The following is a 17,543-nucleotide window of genomic DNA, read 5'->3' on the forward strand; positions in this document are numbered from 1 at the left end:
CATTTTTATAGTTGAGTAATATTCCTGTGTGTGTGTGTGTGTGTGTGTGTGTGTGTATACACGTACACATACCATGTCTTCTTTATCCATTCATCTGTCAGTGGGCATTTAGGTGGCTTCCATGTCTTGGCTATTGTGAATAGTGCTGCAGTGAACAGTGATGGAGAGCACCATTCTTTTGCTCCTTCTATTTCAACCTTTAAAAGTATGTGATTAGGTACGAATATTAAAATAATTTTGCTTATGTTTCCTGTTTCCTGTGGGAGCCTATGTCCCCTTTAGGAATCTATAGCCTAGGGCTTCCCTGGTGGCGCAGTGGTTAAGAATCTGCCTGCCAATTCAGGGGACACGAGTTTGAGCCCTGGTCGGGGAAGATCCCACATGCTGCAGAGCAGCTAAGCCCATGTGCCACAACTACTGAGCCTGCACTCTAGAGTCCCCAAGCCATAGCTATTGAGTGCAGGTGCTGCAACTACTGAGGCCCATGCACCTAGAGCCCGTGCTCCATAACAAGAGAAGCCACCACAATGAGAAGCTGGCGCACCGCAATGAAGACTTGCCCCCATTCATGGCAACTAAAGAAAGCCCGTGTGCAGCAACGAGGACCCAACTCAGCCAATAAATAAATTAATAAAATAAATTAAAAAAAAAAAAAGGAATCTATAGCCTAAACCTTGGAAAGGTTTGAAGCTCTCTGACCTCCAAGGAAATACTAACTAGAAACTCAGAATCTAGTTTTGCACTGAGTCCCAGCTAATTTATTTGTACCAGATGTACCAAGTCATTTATTACACTTCAGAATAATACAATGCAGCCTTAATTATCTGAAACATGTTTTAAATTCATATTTTTCAAATAGTACACCAGAGAAGAAAACGGTTTTCACTGAAAACCTATTTGTAAATCCTGATCTACACCTAGCCTTTCAAGGCAGGAAGCTTTGACAGGGAAACTAGAGGCATCTCACTAATCCTTGGTGGGCCAGATGCCTTCTGAAAGGTAGTGAACCTTCTCCCCCAGCCACTGAGGTTGACTATTAAAGCCCTGTGCTTGATGACATAGCTGCTGTGGTTCATACACAGAGGCTATTTTTAGAGGCAAGAATTCTCATTTCCCAAAAGTATAACCACAAAATGTCTATTTGGAATGAATCAGATTTATACACTAGGACAATAATGAATGTGCAGATCATGCCTGTGTAACCTCAGTTCCCTGAGGAAACATGTGATATCTTGGCATACTGTCACCCTGGGACCCTTACCCTCTGTCAGTGGCCCTCATCTAATTAAGGCGATCCTTTGGAAACCAAGTGGTGCTGTGGGGTTTCACAGATGTCTTCGAAGTAAGTTTTCCTTCCAGACAAAAGATGTATTTCATTCTTGAAGCTTTTCACAATTTAAAACTGACACAGAGACAGAAAGTCACTAATCTTCAACAATGCTGGTAGCCAGGGCCAGATGCCTTCAGAGGGAAATTGGACTTGGTGGCCTGCAAGGTTACCCTGCTGTATTTGCATTTTGCTGCCACACCTGGCAAATCAGCCTAATCTGGCCAGCTTCTGGAGGCTAGGGCAGCCTTGACTCCAGCCTTAGAACTAGAAATGTCTTTTGTGGGGCTTTTGAACCCTTAAAATGAGATTTATTCTAGTAATGCTAGAGAGCCTAAAGGAGGTCATTACAGAGCACAGAACTAACACACATTAGGCCAACTAATCTAGCAAACAGAGTACTCACCTGGGGATTGGAAGAGGCTCACCAGATGGCCTCAGGAACCATCTCAGCCACTTAGTACTTTGGTTGACCACATCCTGTTGAATTAGTTGGTTCACTTGCTTAAAAATATCAATTTCCTGCCTTCTTCTTTCACTTTATCCCACTTTTATCAGAGGAGGGGGCTCCCTCAGCTGCAGGGGAATATGGGACCTGCTGGCAGTTAGTCACTCCATCTGCGTGTACATCTGTCTAGCTGTCTAGCCTCAGTGTATCCAGGGCTCCCTGGCAGGAATCAACTATTTCCATTCCAGAGCAATAGCAATGGCATATCAGACCAGGGTTGAAGAGAGAGAGATTGAGAGTGAAAAGTCAGTCAATAAATTGCTTATTTATTTTGTTAGCCCATTGGTTCATTCATTCTTTCGGTTACCAGGTGTTTCCTAAGCACCTGCTATGTGTCAGGCACTTTGCTAGTCCCAGGGCCATGCCCTTTCCCATTTAATGCTGGAGTACAGCAGCCCTCCTCCCCAGCTCCGTTCCAAATCCTAACCACCGGACTTCCTAGGTGGCGCAGTGGTTAGGAATCGGCCTGCCAAAGCAGGGGACATGGGTTCGATCCCTGCCCCAGGAAGATACCACATGCTGCGGAGCAACGAAACCCGTGCACCACAACTATTGAGCCTGCGCTCTAGAGCCCGTGAGCCACAACTATTGAGCCCATGTCCCACAACTACTGAAGCCCATGCACCTAGAGCCTGTGCTCCACAACAAGAGAAGCCACCATGATAAAGAGCCCGTGCACCACAATGAAGAGTAGCCCCCACTCTCTGCAACTAGAGAAAGCCTGTGTGTAGCAATGAAGACCCAACACAGCCAATAAAATAAATAAATTTATTTTAAAAAAAATCCTAACCACCTCACAGTAACTACCCTTGAACTTTTTCAAGCTAAAAATGGGCACGTTGCCTGACATCTCTCTCAGCTCCGATTTACTTATTTGTAAAATGAAGCTAATACTACTCACCCTGCTGCCTCACAGGGATCCGGGATGGATCGACCAAGAAAACAGATATGGAAGTACTTTTAATTATAAAAATAATGAAATGCTGATAGTAATGACACAATAACTAAGATTTATTAAGAGCCTACAGTGTTCCACAGAATGAGCCCTACCCAGGCCATAACTGAATGTTAACTGGAACCAAAAATTCAGAATTCATCCTCTTCAGAGATTCAGATCTTATAAACATATTGTTTTTAATATATGTTAATATATCATTGTGTAAGTACTTAACTATGTGCCAGATACTAAGCTTAGTGCTTTACGTGGATTATTTCATCTAATCCTCACGATAATGCAATGTGGGAGATTATAGGTATAGGAATTATTATTGTGCGTGTGTGTGTGTGTGTGTTTTATACTAATCTGCAAGGCTGATTTAATTTTTTTTAAAGTGTACTATTGATATTTTTGTTCTTATTAGTAATGTATACATGGCAATCCCAATCTCCAAATTCATCCCACCCTAACCCGCTGGTATAGGTATTATTATACACATTTTATAGATAAGAAATATAAGGCTCAGAGAGGTTAAAGAATAACTTGTTTATAATAACAAAGCTAGTAAACGATAAAGTCTAGATTTGAACACGTTTTCTGTCTCTAGAGTGTGAGACTTTAACCACCATGCTTTTCTTCTTCTCAGAAAAGCATAAAACTCTGAACAGTTCTAAGCTGTTGGTAATATTATTATAAATATTTTTATTTTAAGGCAGTGGACAGCTTCCTAAAACTGCAGAGAACCATTTCTTCCACTGGGAAGGAGCCGCATCAAAACAGTTTTAATTTCATCCAGGGTTTGCTTCTTTCACATCCTGGTTTGTTTCACCATCAAGGTATCTATTGAACTGGGCGGACTGATTTTCACAAGTTTCCATGCTGCATTAACAATCGTAAAGTACAGATCGGGGAAGCTAGAAGTGGTAAAGAAAGCGTGTGCTGTGGATAAGAGGCAGACATGGAAGCAATGCCCAGGCTAGAGCATATCTGGGTGTGGGTGGCCTTCTTATTGACACTACATGGAAGCACAGCCTCTTTATTACTACACATCTCTGCATGCATCCTTAGTGCACAGACCTTTGTCTTACTGGGAGCATCCAGAGGGTTTCCCCAGACTCTTACAAAAATTTCACCCCCCCCCCCTTTATCTGGTGCCTCAGTGTTTGGCCATGGAGTGTTCCTTGTTTTGCTTCTCAAGGCATTTGGAATAAGCTCTTCATGTCTGCTGCCATGGCTGCTGCTACTGCTCCTTCTCCTCTTCCTCCCTTTCTTCATCTTCAAGCTCATCATCATTATCCTCAGCGACAGAGTTAACATGGTTCGAGAACTAATTACCTTGCCAAGCAATGTGCTAAGTACTTTATACGCATTATTCTATTTATTTGTTCATCCATCCATTTAATGAATATTTATTGAATGTTTACTTTGTACCAAAGACGATGCTACACACTGGCAATCGAAACAGACCATTATTTCTTCTGTTAGTCTAGTTGGGGGGGGTGGGGAGGTGCAACAGGGGAATATAGAATTACAAACTGTGGAAAGTTCTATGAAAGAAAGATACATGGGATTGTGAAAGGTGAAAGGTGCTGTTGAATTTAATTCTTCAACAACCCTGCAAAGTTAATGAATAGCATTATCTTCTATTTTACAGCAAGGAAACTGAAGCTCAGAGCGGTTACGTGATTTGCCTAAAGTAACACAGCTAGTATGCAGGCTGAGTAGAGATTCAAATCCATGTTGGTCAGATTCCAAAGCTCACACTCTTAAGGGCTCTACTTTATTGCCTCTCCAACGTGTGAACTGCATATATAGCCATTAATTCTAGCCCTATACACTTTCGTTCTGGCTTCTCCTCAAATGTGTGGAGTCGCAATTGTTTCCAATTAGCTGTGGTTGTGGTTTGGTGTGTTCGTTCAAAGAAAGTGTGCGCGCAAAGCAGAGGTCACATGCCCTAGGTCTTGTGGATGTGCACAGTGTGTAAATAATAATGGCATTCCCCCAAAGCTGGGATTCATTGGAGTCACCACATTTGTTTCCCATTAGCTTATGCTACTCAAATACAAACAGTAAAGCATGTATTTACATTGCTGTGGACATGGAAAGCTGAGCCCCCACAGCATTCCTTGCAGGTTGTATAAAGCTGAGCATCCAAATAGTTCAAAGTCAGTTTTGTAAGCCCAGCTTAATAGCTTTAAAATGTAACCTGGATTCCAGATATTTTTTTAAGTGCCTAGAGAGAGGTTTGTGAGTAGCCAAAAGAGACAAAACCAGCTAAATCCTCAAAATATGTACCAAGCCCCATATTTGTAATATCTACTTTGTTACTTATCCTTTATTTTTAAAATGCTAAAGAGCTTAAAGTCAAGAAAACTCTTAACCATGTAGCAGCAGTAATGGAATTTTTCATTCTATTCTAACCAGCTGTCTGAAGCTTTTCAAAACAAACCTGTTTGTGATGAGATAGTTTGGTTATTTAAGACACAGTAGATGGCAAGCCTGGGAAAAACAAGCAGGAGGCGTCCAATGTCATTATCTCCCCCTGCCAGCTCTCCCACCCAATAACAAAAGGCTTTCCCATCAAGGTATAGTTCATGGATAGCATCTGAGAAAATGAGATTGCACTGGAAATTATCTTAGATAAAGAAGTCAAGATGGCAAAAAACAATGTGAATGAAGGCCCCATCAGCTGATGTCTTTACCTAAGAGAGCATTTTTTTTTTGAAGACCTGTGGACTTGGAAGCAGAAGTCTATATTTTAATGAGGTCTCTGTCACTTACTTAGTGACCTGGTCAAGTCTTATCCCCTCTCTGAGCCTCCCTTGACATGGGAAATGGGGATGGCAATCTCCCCTGTTCCGCAAATTGATGGTGTGGATTCGAGGATTACATGAGAGAACATATGTTAAATCCTAGCACGGTGTGTGGCTGATAAGGTTCATATCTTTGCAATCAAGATAATGCCAAGAGGCACATTACTTATACCATATAGACAGATCAAGAGTTGCTGCTCTCGCTGGTCTAATTTCAGCATATTTGATCCCCCTAAGAACAATAAGTATGTCGTTTGATCTTTGTTCTCCTGTCAACCAAGCATGAAGAGAGCTTTGGCCAAATCACATTGTCCCATGCTGCAGTGTTCTTTTGTTATCTTGGTTATGGTTTTAAGAACATGAAATTGCTGTATTCTAGAAAGTCTTTGTTTCTCTTATGCTGTGGTTCTAATTTTCTTAAGTAATTCTTTCAGGCTTTTTGTTTCCTTTTATCACACAACCCTGAGTACCTGTTTCAAGGCTAACTTTAAATATTTCCCTTTCTAATCAAACAAAGTCACTCACTTTACACAAGGGTATTTTCATTAGCTACAAAGACAAAAGGTCATGATGTCCATACCTAAGTGAAAAGGAAATCGTCAGACTGCATTTACTTTTTTATAAAATGGTTTGAAGAACATGCATTAAGGGTTCAAACACACGTGGGGCTGAGGTGACTCTTGTCCCAAGATGGTTTCAGTGGGTTTCTGGGAAGCGGAGTGACACTGGAGCAGCCTTTCTTAAAGTGTGGTCTGTGGTTCAGTCACAGTAAGGTGGGGGCGGGGGCGGGGGGAGAGGCGTATCTAGTTAACAGTGCAGATCTGTGCTCTACCCCAGACCTACTAAATTTGAAGCTCTGTGGGTGAAGCCTGGGAGCCTGAGTTTTTAACAAACATCCTAGGAGATTCTTATAGAAATTGAAGACTCACTCCCATGGTGTATAAACATGTACATACCATTTGACTCAGTAATCCTACTAAGGAGGAAACTAAGGTGATAATCCAAAATATGGAAAGTCAGTGAATGTTCCTGATGGTCCATCTTTATTTATAAGAGCAAAAGAACTAGAAGCAATGTAATATTTTCAATATTAGGAAAATGGTTAAGTAAATTTCAGTAGATCCCTGAGGGGCCCTGTGTAGGTGTTTTAAACACATTTAAAGCATTACATTTATTCATAACAACAATTTCTATGAAGCAGGCATTATTTTCCTCATTTTACAGATGAAGACATTGAGATTTAGGGAGATTAAGCAGCAGAGTTAGTAAGTGGAAAGAAAGAAGTTAATAAGGGGAAAAACCAAGTCAGTCTGATTCTAAAATGCACGTTCGACCGTGCAAAAAATATAGATATTAAAAACAAACCCTGGGACTTCCTAGGTGGCGCAGTGGTTAAGAACCTGCCTGCCAATCCAGGGGACATGGGTTCGATCCCTGCCCCAGAAAGATCCCATATGCCGCGGAGCGACTAAGCCCATGTGCCACAACTATTGAGCCTGCGCTCTAGAGCCTGTGAGCCACAACTATTGAGCCCATGTGCCACAGCTACTGAAGCCCACATGCCTAGAGCCCGTGCTCTGCAACAAGAGAAGCCACTGCAATGAGGAGCCCATGCACCACAATGTAGAGTAGCCCCCGCTCCCCGCAACTAGAGAAAGCCCATGTACAGCAGTGAAGACCCAACACAGCCAATAAATAAATTATGGGAAAAAAAACAACCAAACCCTACCCCAGAAAACACAAACATTAGCTCTTAAAGTTTAGGAATTGGGTTGTTTCCCTTATTTCTCTTTCCTTTCATCTTTCTATATTATATTAATACTTACACAATGAAAATATTGTGTTATAAAGTAAAAATTGATTGTATATTTAAGCAACTGTGATAGTTTCATGTGAGTCAAACAGAGTAGCAAGGAGGGTAGAAACTGTGGAAAAAGCTGGGCAGTGGAAAGGCCTTGTGTACTTCCCCCTAAGGAGGGTCAAAGAACACACGGCAGAAATGCTGGGTTTAGGGAATGGTTCCGGGGGCTGTGGAGTAAAATCATCAGACTGGTGTTTTAATAAGGTAGTTTACATTGATAATCATTATTCTGAACCCTGGCTTTTAAAAAGCTAATAGGATAGTGTCCTTTGAAAATGGCAGACAGTTAATCAAAAGCATTAGGCACCTAAAGTTAACCGATTTGGGTGCAAGGCCCTCATAACTTCCCTTTTATAAAGTGAGTGTTCAGTCTGGAAGACATTGTAAAGAGTGAGAGAGGGAACAAAAAGGTCAATATTGTGAACTGTAATTAGCTGATTTGATTTCTGTGCCAAATTCCAGGCTGTACTAAGTCCACAGTCCTCAATGGTAATTCCTCATCTCTGACACATTACCCTTCTTTCAACACTCTGGAGTTTCAGACTCTGTAAGACTTTTGCATTAACAATAGCTTTCTAGGTTTGGGTTTGTTTTGTTAATGTGTGAGGGTTAGGCTCATTAGCAGATGTCTGTGTAATATGGTTTGAAAGTGCGCTGTAATCCTTCTTCAATGCTGAAGTTGTCTCCAAAACGGGAGTAATTTAAGAACTAAAGCAGTAATTTCACTGGCAAAGTTTTAAAGTTTTTTTTTCAATTGCCCTTAAAAAAACTGAAATACCGGAGAATACTGGGGGTATTGTACATGAGGTTGGAAAATGGCCTCTCAAAGTTTAGCCACAGATCTTAGCAAGGGTCATCCAAAAGGGTTTAGCTGTGCATTCACAAGTTTTTCTATAATACATCCGTGCTTTGGCTTTCTCCTTTTTCATGAAGTTGCGGAAGTAGCTTTTAAAGAATTAAAGATGCCACGCCACTTCATTTTGCTTCAGTTCAATAGCACATTCATTGAGTGCCTACTGTGTGCCAGACACTGCCTTAAATGCTATAGGGTTCAAAGATAACTAAGGCACAGCCCCTGGGCAGCTCACAGTCTGGTGGTGGAGCAAAGCCACGTGTACAAATAAATAATACCAGCTTGCATACATAAAGTGCTATTTAGGAGGTACAGATAAAGGGAGCAGTGCTGGCAGAGGGAAAGGGAGAACTATAATGACCATCTGTGGTGGCCAGGAAGGCTTTATTAAGGAAGTGACATTTGAACTTGGCTTGAAAGGATGGAGTGCTTTCAATAGACAGAAATGAAAACAACTCACATTAGGTGTTCAATTAATGTTTGCTGACGGGATTAATAAAAGGCACGGATGTGAGATGTGCTTGAGAAATAGCAAGTTCAAGAAAACTGTATCTAACCACAGATTCCCCTTATGTGAAAAATTCTAATTCAGGTAATCCACGACATACACGAAGGATGTATTTTTCAAAATTGACCTTAAAATGTGTATATCAAAAGCAGTTTTCCCATATGAAATAATGGTAACGGAAGAAATTAGAGTGTTTTGGTCAAACTGAAATGACGTTACAGTCTAGGTTAGTAGTGCTCCAAGAATAGTCTATGAACCCTGGTAGTCCATGAAACCCAGGGATCCACAAGGTCAAAATTACTTGCACAACAATGCTAAATGTTATTTGCCTTTTTCGCTGTGCTGATATTTGCACTGATGGTGCAAAAGCAATAGTGAGTACAACTGTTGGCACAGCAGTATGAATCAGGGCAGTGGCACCAAATTACACTCGTAATTCTTGTGCTCTTCACTGGCATACACTCACAGGAAAGTGAAAGGCATTTCACTTAAGCATACCATTACTACCTAGAGACTGTCATACAGAGTGAAGTGAGTCAGAAAGAGAAAAACAAATATCATATATTAACACATATATGCGGACTGTAGAAAAATGGTACAAATCAACCCGTTTGCAAGGCAGAAATGGAGACACAGATGTAGAGAACAAGCATATGGACACCAAGTGGGGAAAGCAGGGAGGATTGGGGGGAATGAATTGGGAGGCTGGGATACCAAATTGTACACTCTAAATACATGCAGTTTATTGTCTGTTAACTGTATCTCAATAAAAGTTCTTAAAAAAAAAAAGAATACCATTACTGAAGCAGTAAAAATGATTAATGTATTAAACCTTAATGCTTGAGTATACTTTTTTTTTAAGCTCTTTATTGGAATATAATTGCTTTACACTCTTGTACCAGCTTTTGAGGTACACCACAGTGCATCAGCTGTATTTATACATATATCCCCATATCCCCTCCCTCCCGCAACTCCTTCCCACCCTCCCTGTCCTGGCCCTCCAAGGCATCACCCATCATCGAGTTGATCTCCCTTTGTTGTACAGCAACTTCCCACTAGCTATCTATTTTACAGTTGGTAGTGTATCTATGTCTATGCTACTCTCTCACTTCGTCCCAGCTTCCCCTTCACCCCCCACCCCCCCAACCCCGTGTCCTCCAGTTGAGTATACTTTTAAAGAATATTTTGTGTTTCGGCATTTGATATATGTTTAAGGTGCTTCTGCTGCAAACTGTGTTGATGTGTGTCTCAAGGAAAAGCACTTGTGAGATTAAGCTATGAGCTAAACTAGCCTCTTTAATGACTGACAATCTATGCTTATAGAGACTTGAGTATTTGCTAGACATCTTCATCAAAAGGAACAAAGAGAGCCTGACAGTTAAAGGAAAAACTGACAGTATTTGTTGCCAAGGATAAAATTCAAACTTTCAAGAGAAAATTAACATTTTGGAAATCTTGTATCTGCCACCATGACCTTGAGAGCTTCCCAATATTTAAAAGACTTTTCTAATGAGATTGGAGGTGATATTAATGAATGTGATGTTTTGATATCATATAATGACAGGTGTCAACATGTGGGAGACCTGCAGAGCTCAGTGAACCAGTATTTTCCGGATGACCCATGCATGATGAGACAAAATGGGTAAAAGGCCCATTCAAAGTGTACAACATACCAATGGATTTTAATATAACAACATGAAAAATTTATTTATATGGTTTCATATTCAACATTGCAAGTAACCCTTCCCACTTGTTGAGTTTTAATGTAGTATCAATGAAAAATATCCACAATTATCTGAAAAGGCTACTAAAATACTTCTTTCTTTTCCTCTTACATACCTGGGAGAGGCTGGATTTTCTGCAAATGTTTCAACCAAAACAACATATAACAACTGATTGAAGGGAGAAGCAGATATGATAATCCAGCTATCATATTAAGCTAAGTATTAATGATACACGCAAATGCCACCCTTCTTCTAATGGTTTTATGTTAAGGGAAAATATAGTTATTTTTCATTAAAAATGCTATTTATGTTAACATATCATGGGTTTATTATTGTTATGTTTAGATTAGTTATGAAATAATTTTTTTTAATTTCTCAGTTATGATTTGTAAGATGGTAATAGATATAACTATATAATCAAAAGTTCCCTGGGATTCCCAATAAGAGTATGAAGGGGTCCTAAAATCTAAAATTTAAGAGAACTGCTGGTGTAGTTCATCCGAGCCTGTGTGTCTACATTATACATTTAGGTGTGTAGGAGGAGGGGAGGGATAGAGAAGGGGATGTGTTAGAGTGGCAGTAGAGATGGTGCTGGAGTGGGAGATGGTAGGTGAGTTGGCTTCTCAGATGCCATTGGAGGTTGTTGACCAGGAAAGAACCAACTTCTTGTTGTGGACTTTTCTTTCTTTGCTTAAAGAAGAGAAACAAACCTGCAGAGTCACATTTCCCTATGGTAGGTAGTTTGGTGTAACAGCTAAATCACAAGTGGAGAACATAAAAGTATATTTTGAAGTGACAGTGAACCCAGACAGTGGAAGCCACAGAAAGCAAGACGTGCCTGTGTATGTATGCAGCATTTCTTTTCCAGATACTTCTTCTGCAATTGCAAAAATCTCACGTTCTGCATATCCAGCATCTTTTGTTGTCCATTATTTTCAAATGGGAGGTAGGACTGAGATCTAGAACTAAAAATGGATGATGGGGCAGAAGCTAGAGCAGGAATAGAGTATGCTGGAATACAGCCTGGGAGAGAAGTGGTGAGGAAAAGTAAACTGCCCTCAGAGACCACTCATGCTGTGAGCTGGTCTTCTGAGTCAATGGAGAGACACTTGGGAGGCAGGAGTCACCATAAAATTAGAAAGGCATTGACTATGTGACTGAAAAACCCAGACACTGAAGAGCAAAACAGACATGCCTCTTATTAGGCATATGATCTACAATAAAGCAAAGTGAATTTCAAAGCATCTTAGTGAAATTGTGGAAGAGGGAGATATTTTTAAAGTTTCTCTAGTGGTCAGGGCATGGTACGAGGCAATGAAATATTCATTTAAATGTGTATAAAATGTTGTTGCCCTTCTCTTCACTCGATGGGATGCATTTGTTGCTTTAATTTAGTGAATGTAAATATAGTTATAGAGGGCTTCCATAGGCATCTTCTCTGAACTTGGTGTTCTCTCATCCTATAAATATGCTTTGCCTGTCATGTCTTAAGTTCCTCATCTGTGAGTTCTCCTCCCATGGAGGCTTTCAGGAACTTAAGACATGGGAAAGTTCTGATACAGTATACATTGTGGCTACTGGATGGTGGAAGTAGAATGGAAGAGTGGAGAATCATGTCGAATGCTATGGAAGGGTCCAGAATTATGCAGCCCTAAAACATATGAGCAGTGTACATCTATTTAAGTTTGAAAATGACTTTTAAAACCTTCTGTGTAACTCTTTTAACATTTTTTAATGCCTCCTGTTAATAACACATTGTTTTGGCCCTACCTGAGAAATATGAAGAGCTGCTGCAATCCTGGTTGGTTTCTTTCAGCTCCTGAGGACCATGTCTGTGCCCAAAGGTAGAGTTCTGGATAAAAACCTTGATGAGGAAGGGCTTGAAAGTGGAGACTGCGGCGATGATGAAGATGAGTGTATCGAAGGCTCTGGTGATGGAATGATGAAAGTGAAGAACCAGCTCCGCTTCCTTGCAGGTAACTGATTAGTGCTCGAGCAAATCTGAGCTAAAATGGTGATGCTTGGAAATTAAAGACCAATTGAATCTGCTGTCTATAACTCCCCTAAAGTCTCTGCATCACACAATGCTATCAATTCTTCAAGGAAAGGCTACACTCTAGAAAAATGAAATTTTCAGGTAGCCTTTTTTTTTTTAATCTATGGACCTGGGTAGATTAAAAGGGTAACTTCCTGTTTTTCATTGTCTAAAATGAACGGACCTAAATCAGTTGGCTCTGTTTCCTACTGGAGATTTCCTTGGTTCTTCTCAGTTACAAAAAGAGATGAAAAAAGAAATGCAATCTTGAGAGTCTAGTGAAAACCAATGATGGGGTAACTTTCAAAGGAAAAGACATTAGGTGACCCTTTCTTCTTAGAATGTCATATTTGGGTTTTTTTTTTTCATAAGTAGTCTAACACTGATAGGCTGTGACACATAACTGCACGAATACAAATAGAAGAAAAATAGAGAGCTGATGCTGTCAAGAAGGCAAAACAACCACAGCAAAAGATATTTCCTCACAAGTCACATTTGTATTGATTAGCCCAACTTACAAAATACTTTCCTATGGATAGGTGTTCATGTTTCCATTTTACAGATAAGAACATTGAGGCTCAGAGAAGAAATGAGATTCATCTAAATGGAAGAGCTGGAAGTCTAACTTGGGCCTTTAGACTTCCATTGTCATGCTCTTCCTTCTGCAATGCACAGCCTTCTCCTTGAAATCCTATTGTGCATGGCCTCTGAGACCCTACAAGCTCCTCTTTCTTTTTCAACCTCTTTCCTTCACTAGTTCTTTCTAATCCTACCCTGAAACTGGGTCTCTTCTTAAGCCTCTATCTTTTCCCTGTTCTCCAGAGAAAATATAGATCTTATACACTTTGGCTCTTTCAATTATTTAATGATTTCTGTAAGTTTTTTTTTTTTTCATTCTGGGAAAAAAAAAAACCACAAGCTAGCATGAAATCTGCCCTCTTAACAAACTTTTAAGTGTATAGTATTGTTAATTACATGCAGATTATATGGCAGATCTCTAGAACTTTTTCACTTTGTATGACAAATTCTGTCCCCATTAAACACTAACTCCTCTTTCACCCTCCCTCAACTCCTGGCACTACCAGTTTGCATTCTGCATCTATGAGTTTGGCTACTTTAGCTACCTCATATAAGTGGAATCATGTAGCCCTTCTGTGACTGGCTTATTTCACTTAGCATAATGTCCTCAAGGTTCATCCATGTTGTAGCATATGACTACAGGATTTCCTTCTTTTTCAAGAATAATATTCCACCATGTGTATGTACCATGATTTCTTTATCCATTTAGCCATCAATGGACATTTAGGTTGTTTCTATCTCTTGGCTATTGTGGATAATGCTGCAGTGAACGTTCTTTAACTAGTATGCCACTATGGGGATAATTCACAAAACCATTACCTCCAGTCTCAGCTGCTTTCCTGAGCTACCATCCCACATCTCCAGCTGCTTACTAGTCATTTCTTCCTGGTTTTCCCACCATTCTCCCCCAGCTCTATGTGTCATAAATCAAACTTATCAACAGACCACCCCAAACTGGTTCCTCCTTTAATATCCTTATTTGTCTAATGCCACTACCATTCTCCAAGTCACTGAGGCTTAAAACTCAAATCGTCTTTGACTCTTCTCCTTTGCCCTTCGTATACAGTTGGGCACCAAATCACTGTAGATGATTTGTAATTTTTTTTCTGCTTCTCTCATTGTTTCCTTTCTATCCCCCTTTCACCCCTTTGCATATGCTATTTCAATCACATCTTAAGTGGTCTCCAGGCTTCTAGACTAAGACAGGAGTATTGAGAGCCTTAGGCTAGCAGATTAGAGAACAAAGAATCAGAGACCCAGGCAGAAGATTCCACCAAATTTATCCTGTACAGCTGCCAGGTTAATCTTTCTAAAGCATCTCCTACCTCTCTCTAGCTCAGCTACCTCTATCCTGTCCCCATTGCTTGGAGGGTAATGCTCAGGCTCCTTAACAGAGTTCTGAGAGCCTCTGGTCTAGCCTAAAGTATCCTTCCGGCTTCATTTCCCACCACCAGTCCCACAGGAACCGTGCACTTTGGCAAGAACAACCGTACTCATGCTCCATGAGCACGAGTAGACATACTGTTCTTATTTTTATCTTCATAGGCTTGCCCACATTTATTTCTGTATAGATTCCCCTCTTTTATTTTTTCTTAAATTACACCCGTCCCTAAAAGCGCATTTCAATTTGATGCAGTGAAAAAAAAATAGGTTTAGGGGTAGAGTAAACTTGTATTTGAATTCTGGCTCTATTCCTTATGAGCTAGCAGGACCTGGGTCGGTTCTTAGCCTGCTATCTAAGTCTGCATTACCTCATCCATCAAGTGGGGATCGTTACCCCGAACTCATAGGACTATTTCAGGATCAAATCAAGGGGGAAAGTTTGTAAAGCATCTAGCCCAGTATCTGGAACATACTAGGTGCTCCATAATTGTTAGTTTCCTTCAATGAAATCTTTCACAACCATCTCAGTGTACAGTTATCTCTGTCCTCTGAATTACTAAAACAAATTCTGCCAATGCTTTCAAGAAATAGTTTGCAATGGCTCCCAACTTCCATTCCTAGGGCATAACTTGATTGCTTGGAGCCTGGCATCCTATATAAAGAATGTTGAATAAACATAATATGTAAAAATAATAGAAGCTTATGTTTATTGGACACGTACCATGCTGTAAGCCCTGTGCCAGAACTTTACAGGCATTGCCTCATGTCATTTTCAAAACACCACTATTATTATTCCCACCTTACAGATGAGGAAACTGATGCTGGAAGAGGTAGAGTAATTTGCTTACGGTCATGCAGTGGCTAAGGTCAGAGTCAGGATTCAGAGCCAGGCAGTCAGATTTCAGAGGCCACTCTTTGCACAAATCTGCTTTGCATTTTGATACCCCCAAAAGCTTTTGGTCATCTAAACGTTGCCCAGATGATTCAGCAAACTAGTAACTGGTCCCCACGCTGATCTCTAGTACATACCACAGTTCGTGTTTCTCTAGAAGTCCCTACTTATCTCTCCTCTTGCTTTCCTGCCTATGAGCCACTTCCCTATCCATTTCAAAACATGATTCCACAATTCCACGGTGACTTAACTTTTTAAAACAGTATTTGGTGTGGGACCTTGTCAAGGGCCTTTTCAAAATCTAAATAGATTACACCCACTGGTTTCCCTTTGTCCAAATGCACATTTATCCTCTCGATTCTAGTCAGTTAGTTAGGCGTGATTAATCCTAAGTGCTTTGTAAACTGTAAAACGCTCCACAAATGGTGGTTAATTTAATTTACAGGAAAAATGATGCCTTGCTCCCAGTAGGTTACACTTGCCTAACATGTTCAGTGATCCTACCAGCCTGGAGTTCCTTGGGTCCCCTTTGAAATGCTTCTCATGGAGAGGAGACTCATTGGCAATCTGCCAGCCTCGTGGCACAATAGCTATTTGGAATAACAAGCTATACACTTTGGTCAGCTGTTACACAATTTTACCCCAAATCTGGGTAGATGCCATCTGGCCCTGGTGATTCATCAATATCCACTTAGTCAACTAGACTTGGAACCCTGTGTGCGTTTACCGCCATCTCATTTAGAACTTCCAAATTCCTTCCTCCAAAAGACAACTTGAAAATAAAAAACAAGGCTCAGAGTATGTTCAGGCTCTCTTCTATCTCCCTTTTGTCCCCGAACAGTGCTTTTGCGCTATAGCCAGCAAGCAGTCCTACTGGCTGGCTTCCCTGGCTCACTTCTTCCCATGTTTTGATGCGCTAGATAAAGTGCAGGACACCGAGATCCTATTCTTGGCTTTGCTCCTAACTCCCTTGTATCCTGGGGCAAGCCCCTTCCTCTTTTTAGAAGTCAGTTTCTCCATTTGTAAAAGGAAGAGAATACCCAGACATCTCTCACCGGCCATTCTAGTGCCAGCAGTCTGTGATTATGTGCATTTATTTGGCTTTAGTCCCTGACAAGGTGCTTATTGGAGTCTTTTGGGGGCACCTTCTTCTGACCTTGCAGGTTCCCTGTTTTCTTCTCCTGAGCTATTTACATGTTAAGAAAGATTGTTAAAAAAAGATCTTGGGGACTTCCCTGGTGGTCCAGTGGTTGCGACTCTGCCCTTCCCATGCAGGGGGCGTGGGTTCGATCCCTGGTTGGGGAACTAAGATCCCACATGCTGCGTGGTGTGGGAAAAAAAAAATCTCATTTTCCCTACTCTAGCTCCTTTGACTTTTCCAGTCAGACAAGCCAGGCTTCCTACCAAGGGCTGCCCACACCTGGCCCAGCACACTTGTATGCCGTGATGCTCAGAAGAAGTTCTGAGTAGTTTCCAAACCTTTTGGGCTATACTCACTTTCAAAACTCTTCATCCTAAAGTTCCCCAAGTGCTCTCTTTTTCTATAATTCTTATCTCTACATTTAGAGTCTGACCCTTCTCTCTGATTGTTGAATTTAACTGCTACTGAGATGACCATGACATAATGTCTTCTTACCCACACCTGTTCCTTTCACTTCTCAGAACAAGGCTAGTATGTTTCCTTTTTGGTGGGTTATTTTCTTTCTCTCAGCTTGTTTCATAGGGTTATGACCATTAAAGAAAATAATCCACCTAGTAAGCACTCAAAAAATGCTACCTACTATTAAAGCAACTGGTCTGTTGCTGTTGCTGCTGACCTATGGGAGCTCCAAGAGCCCGCAGGTACAGATTAGAATTAATTGCCTTGTTATTTTGGTGTAAGACCTGTAAAAGGCAACTAAAACCAGGTAACCAGCACTCAGCAGCATCCCCTCAGCCCTTGCTCTTCCAAGTGGGGTCTGTGGAGCCGCAGTATCTGTATCCTCCGGGAGCTTGTTCAAAATGCAGGATCTCAGGCCCCACCTCAAGACCTGCTGCATCATAAGGTCATGTTAACAAGGTGTTTTGTTTACAGTTGTTAACACCTAATTGAGCTGTTGTAGCATTTAGGCTTAATCCTTGAA

The 17,543-nt window shown here is 40.9% G+C and overlaps 1 protein-coding gene across 3 annotated transcripts in view; it reads left to right on the forward strand.

Moving 5' to 3' along the window:
• GPC3 (glypican 3) overlaps positions 1-17,543 on the forward strand; it is a 453,743-nt gene that overhangs the window by 384,272 nt on the left and 51,928 nt on the right. For all 3 annotated transcript variants that reach the window (XM_057718111.1, XM_057718110.1, XM_057718112.1), the window contains one exon: positions 12,348-12,507. In XM_057718111.1, the coding sequence (XP_057574094.1) occupies positions 12,348-12,507 (160 nt within the window). The remainder of the gene's footprint in view (positions 1-12,347; positions 12,508-17,543) is intronic.

The sequence above is a fragment of the Hippopotamus amphibius genome, chromosome X, assembly GCF_030028045.1.
Source record: "Hippopotamus amphibius kiboko isolate mHipAmp2 chromosome X, mHipAmp2.hap2, whole genome shotgun sequence".
In the NCBI taxonomy this organism is placed as follows: Eukaryota; Metazoa; Chordata; class Mammalia; order Artiodactyla; family Hippopotamidae; genus Hippopotamus; species Hippopotamus amphibius.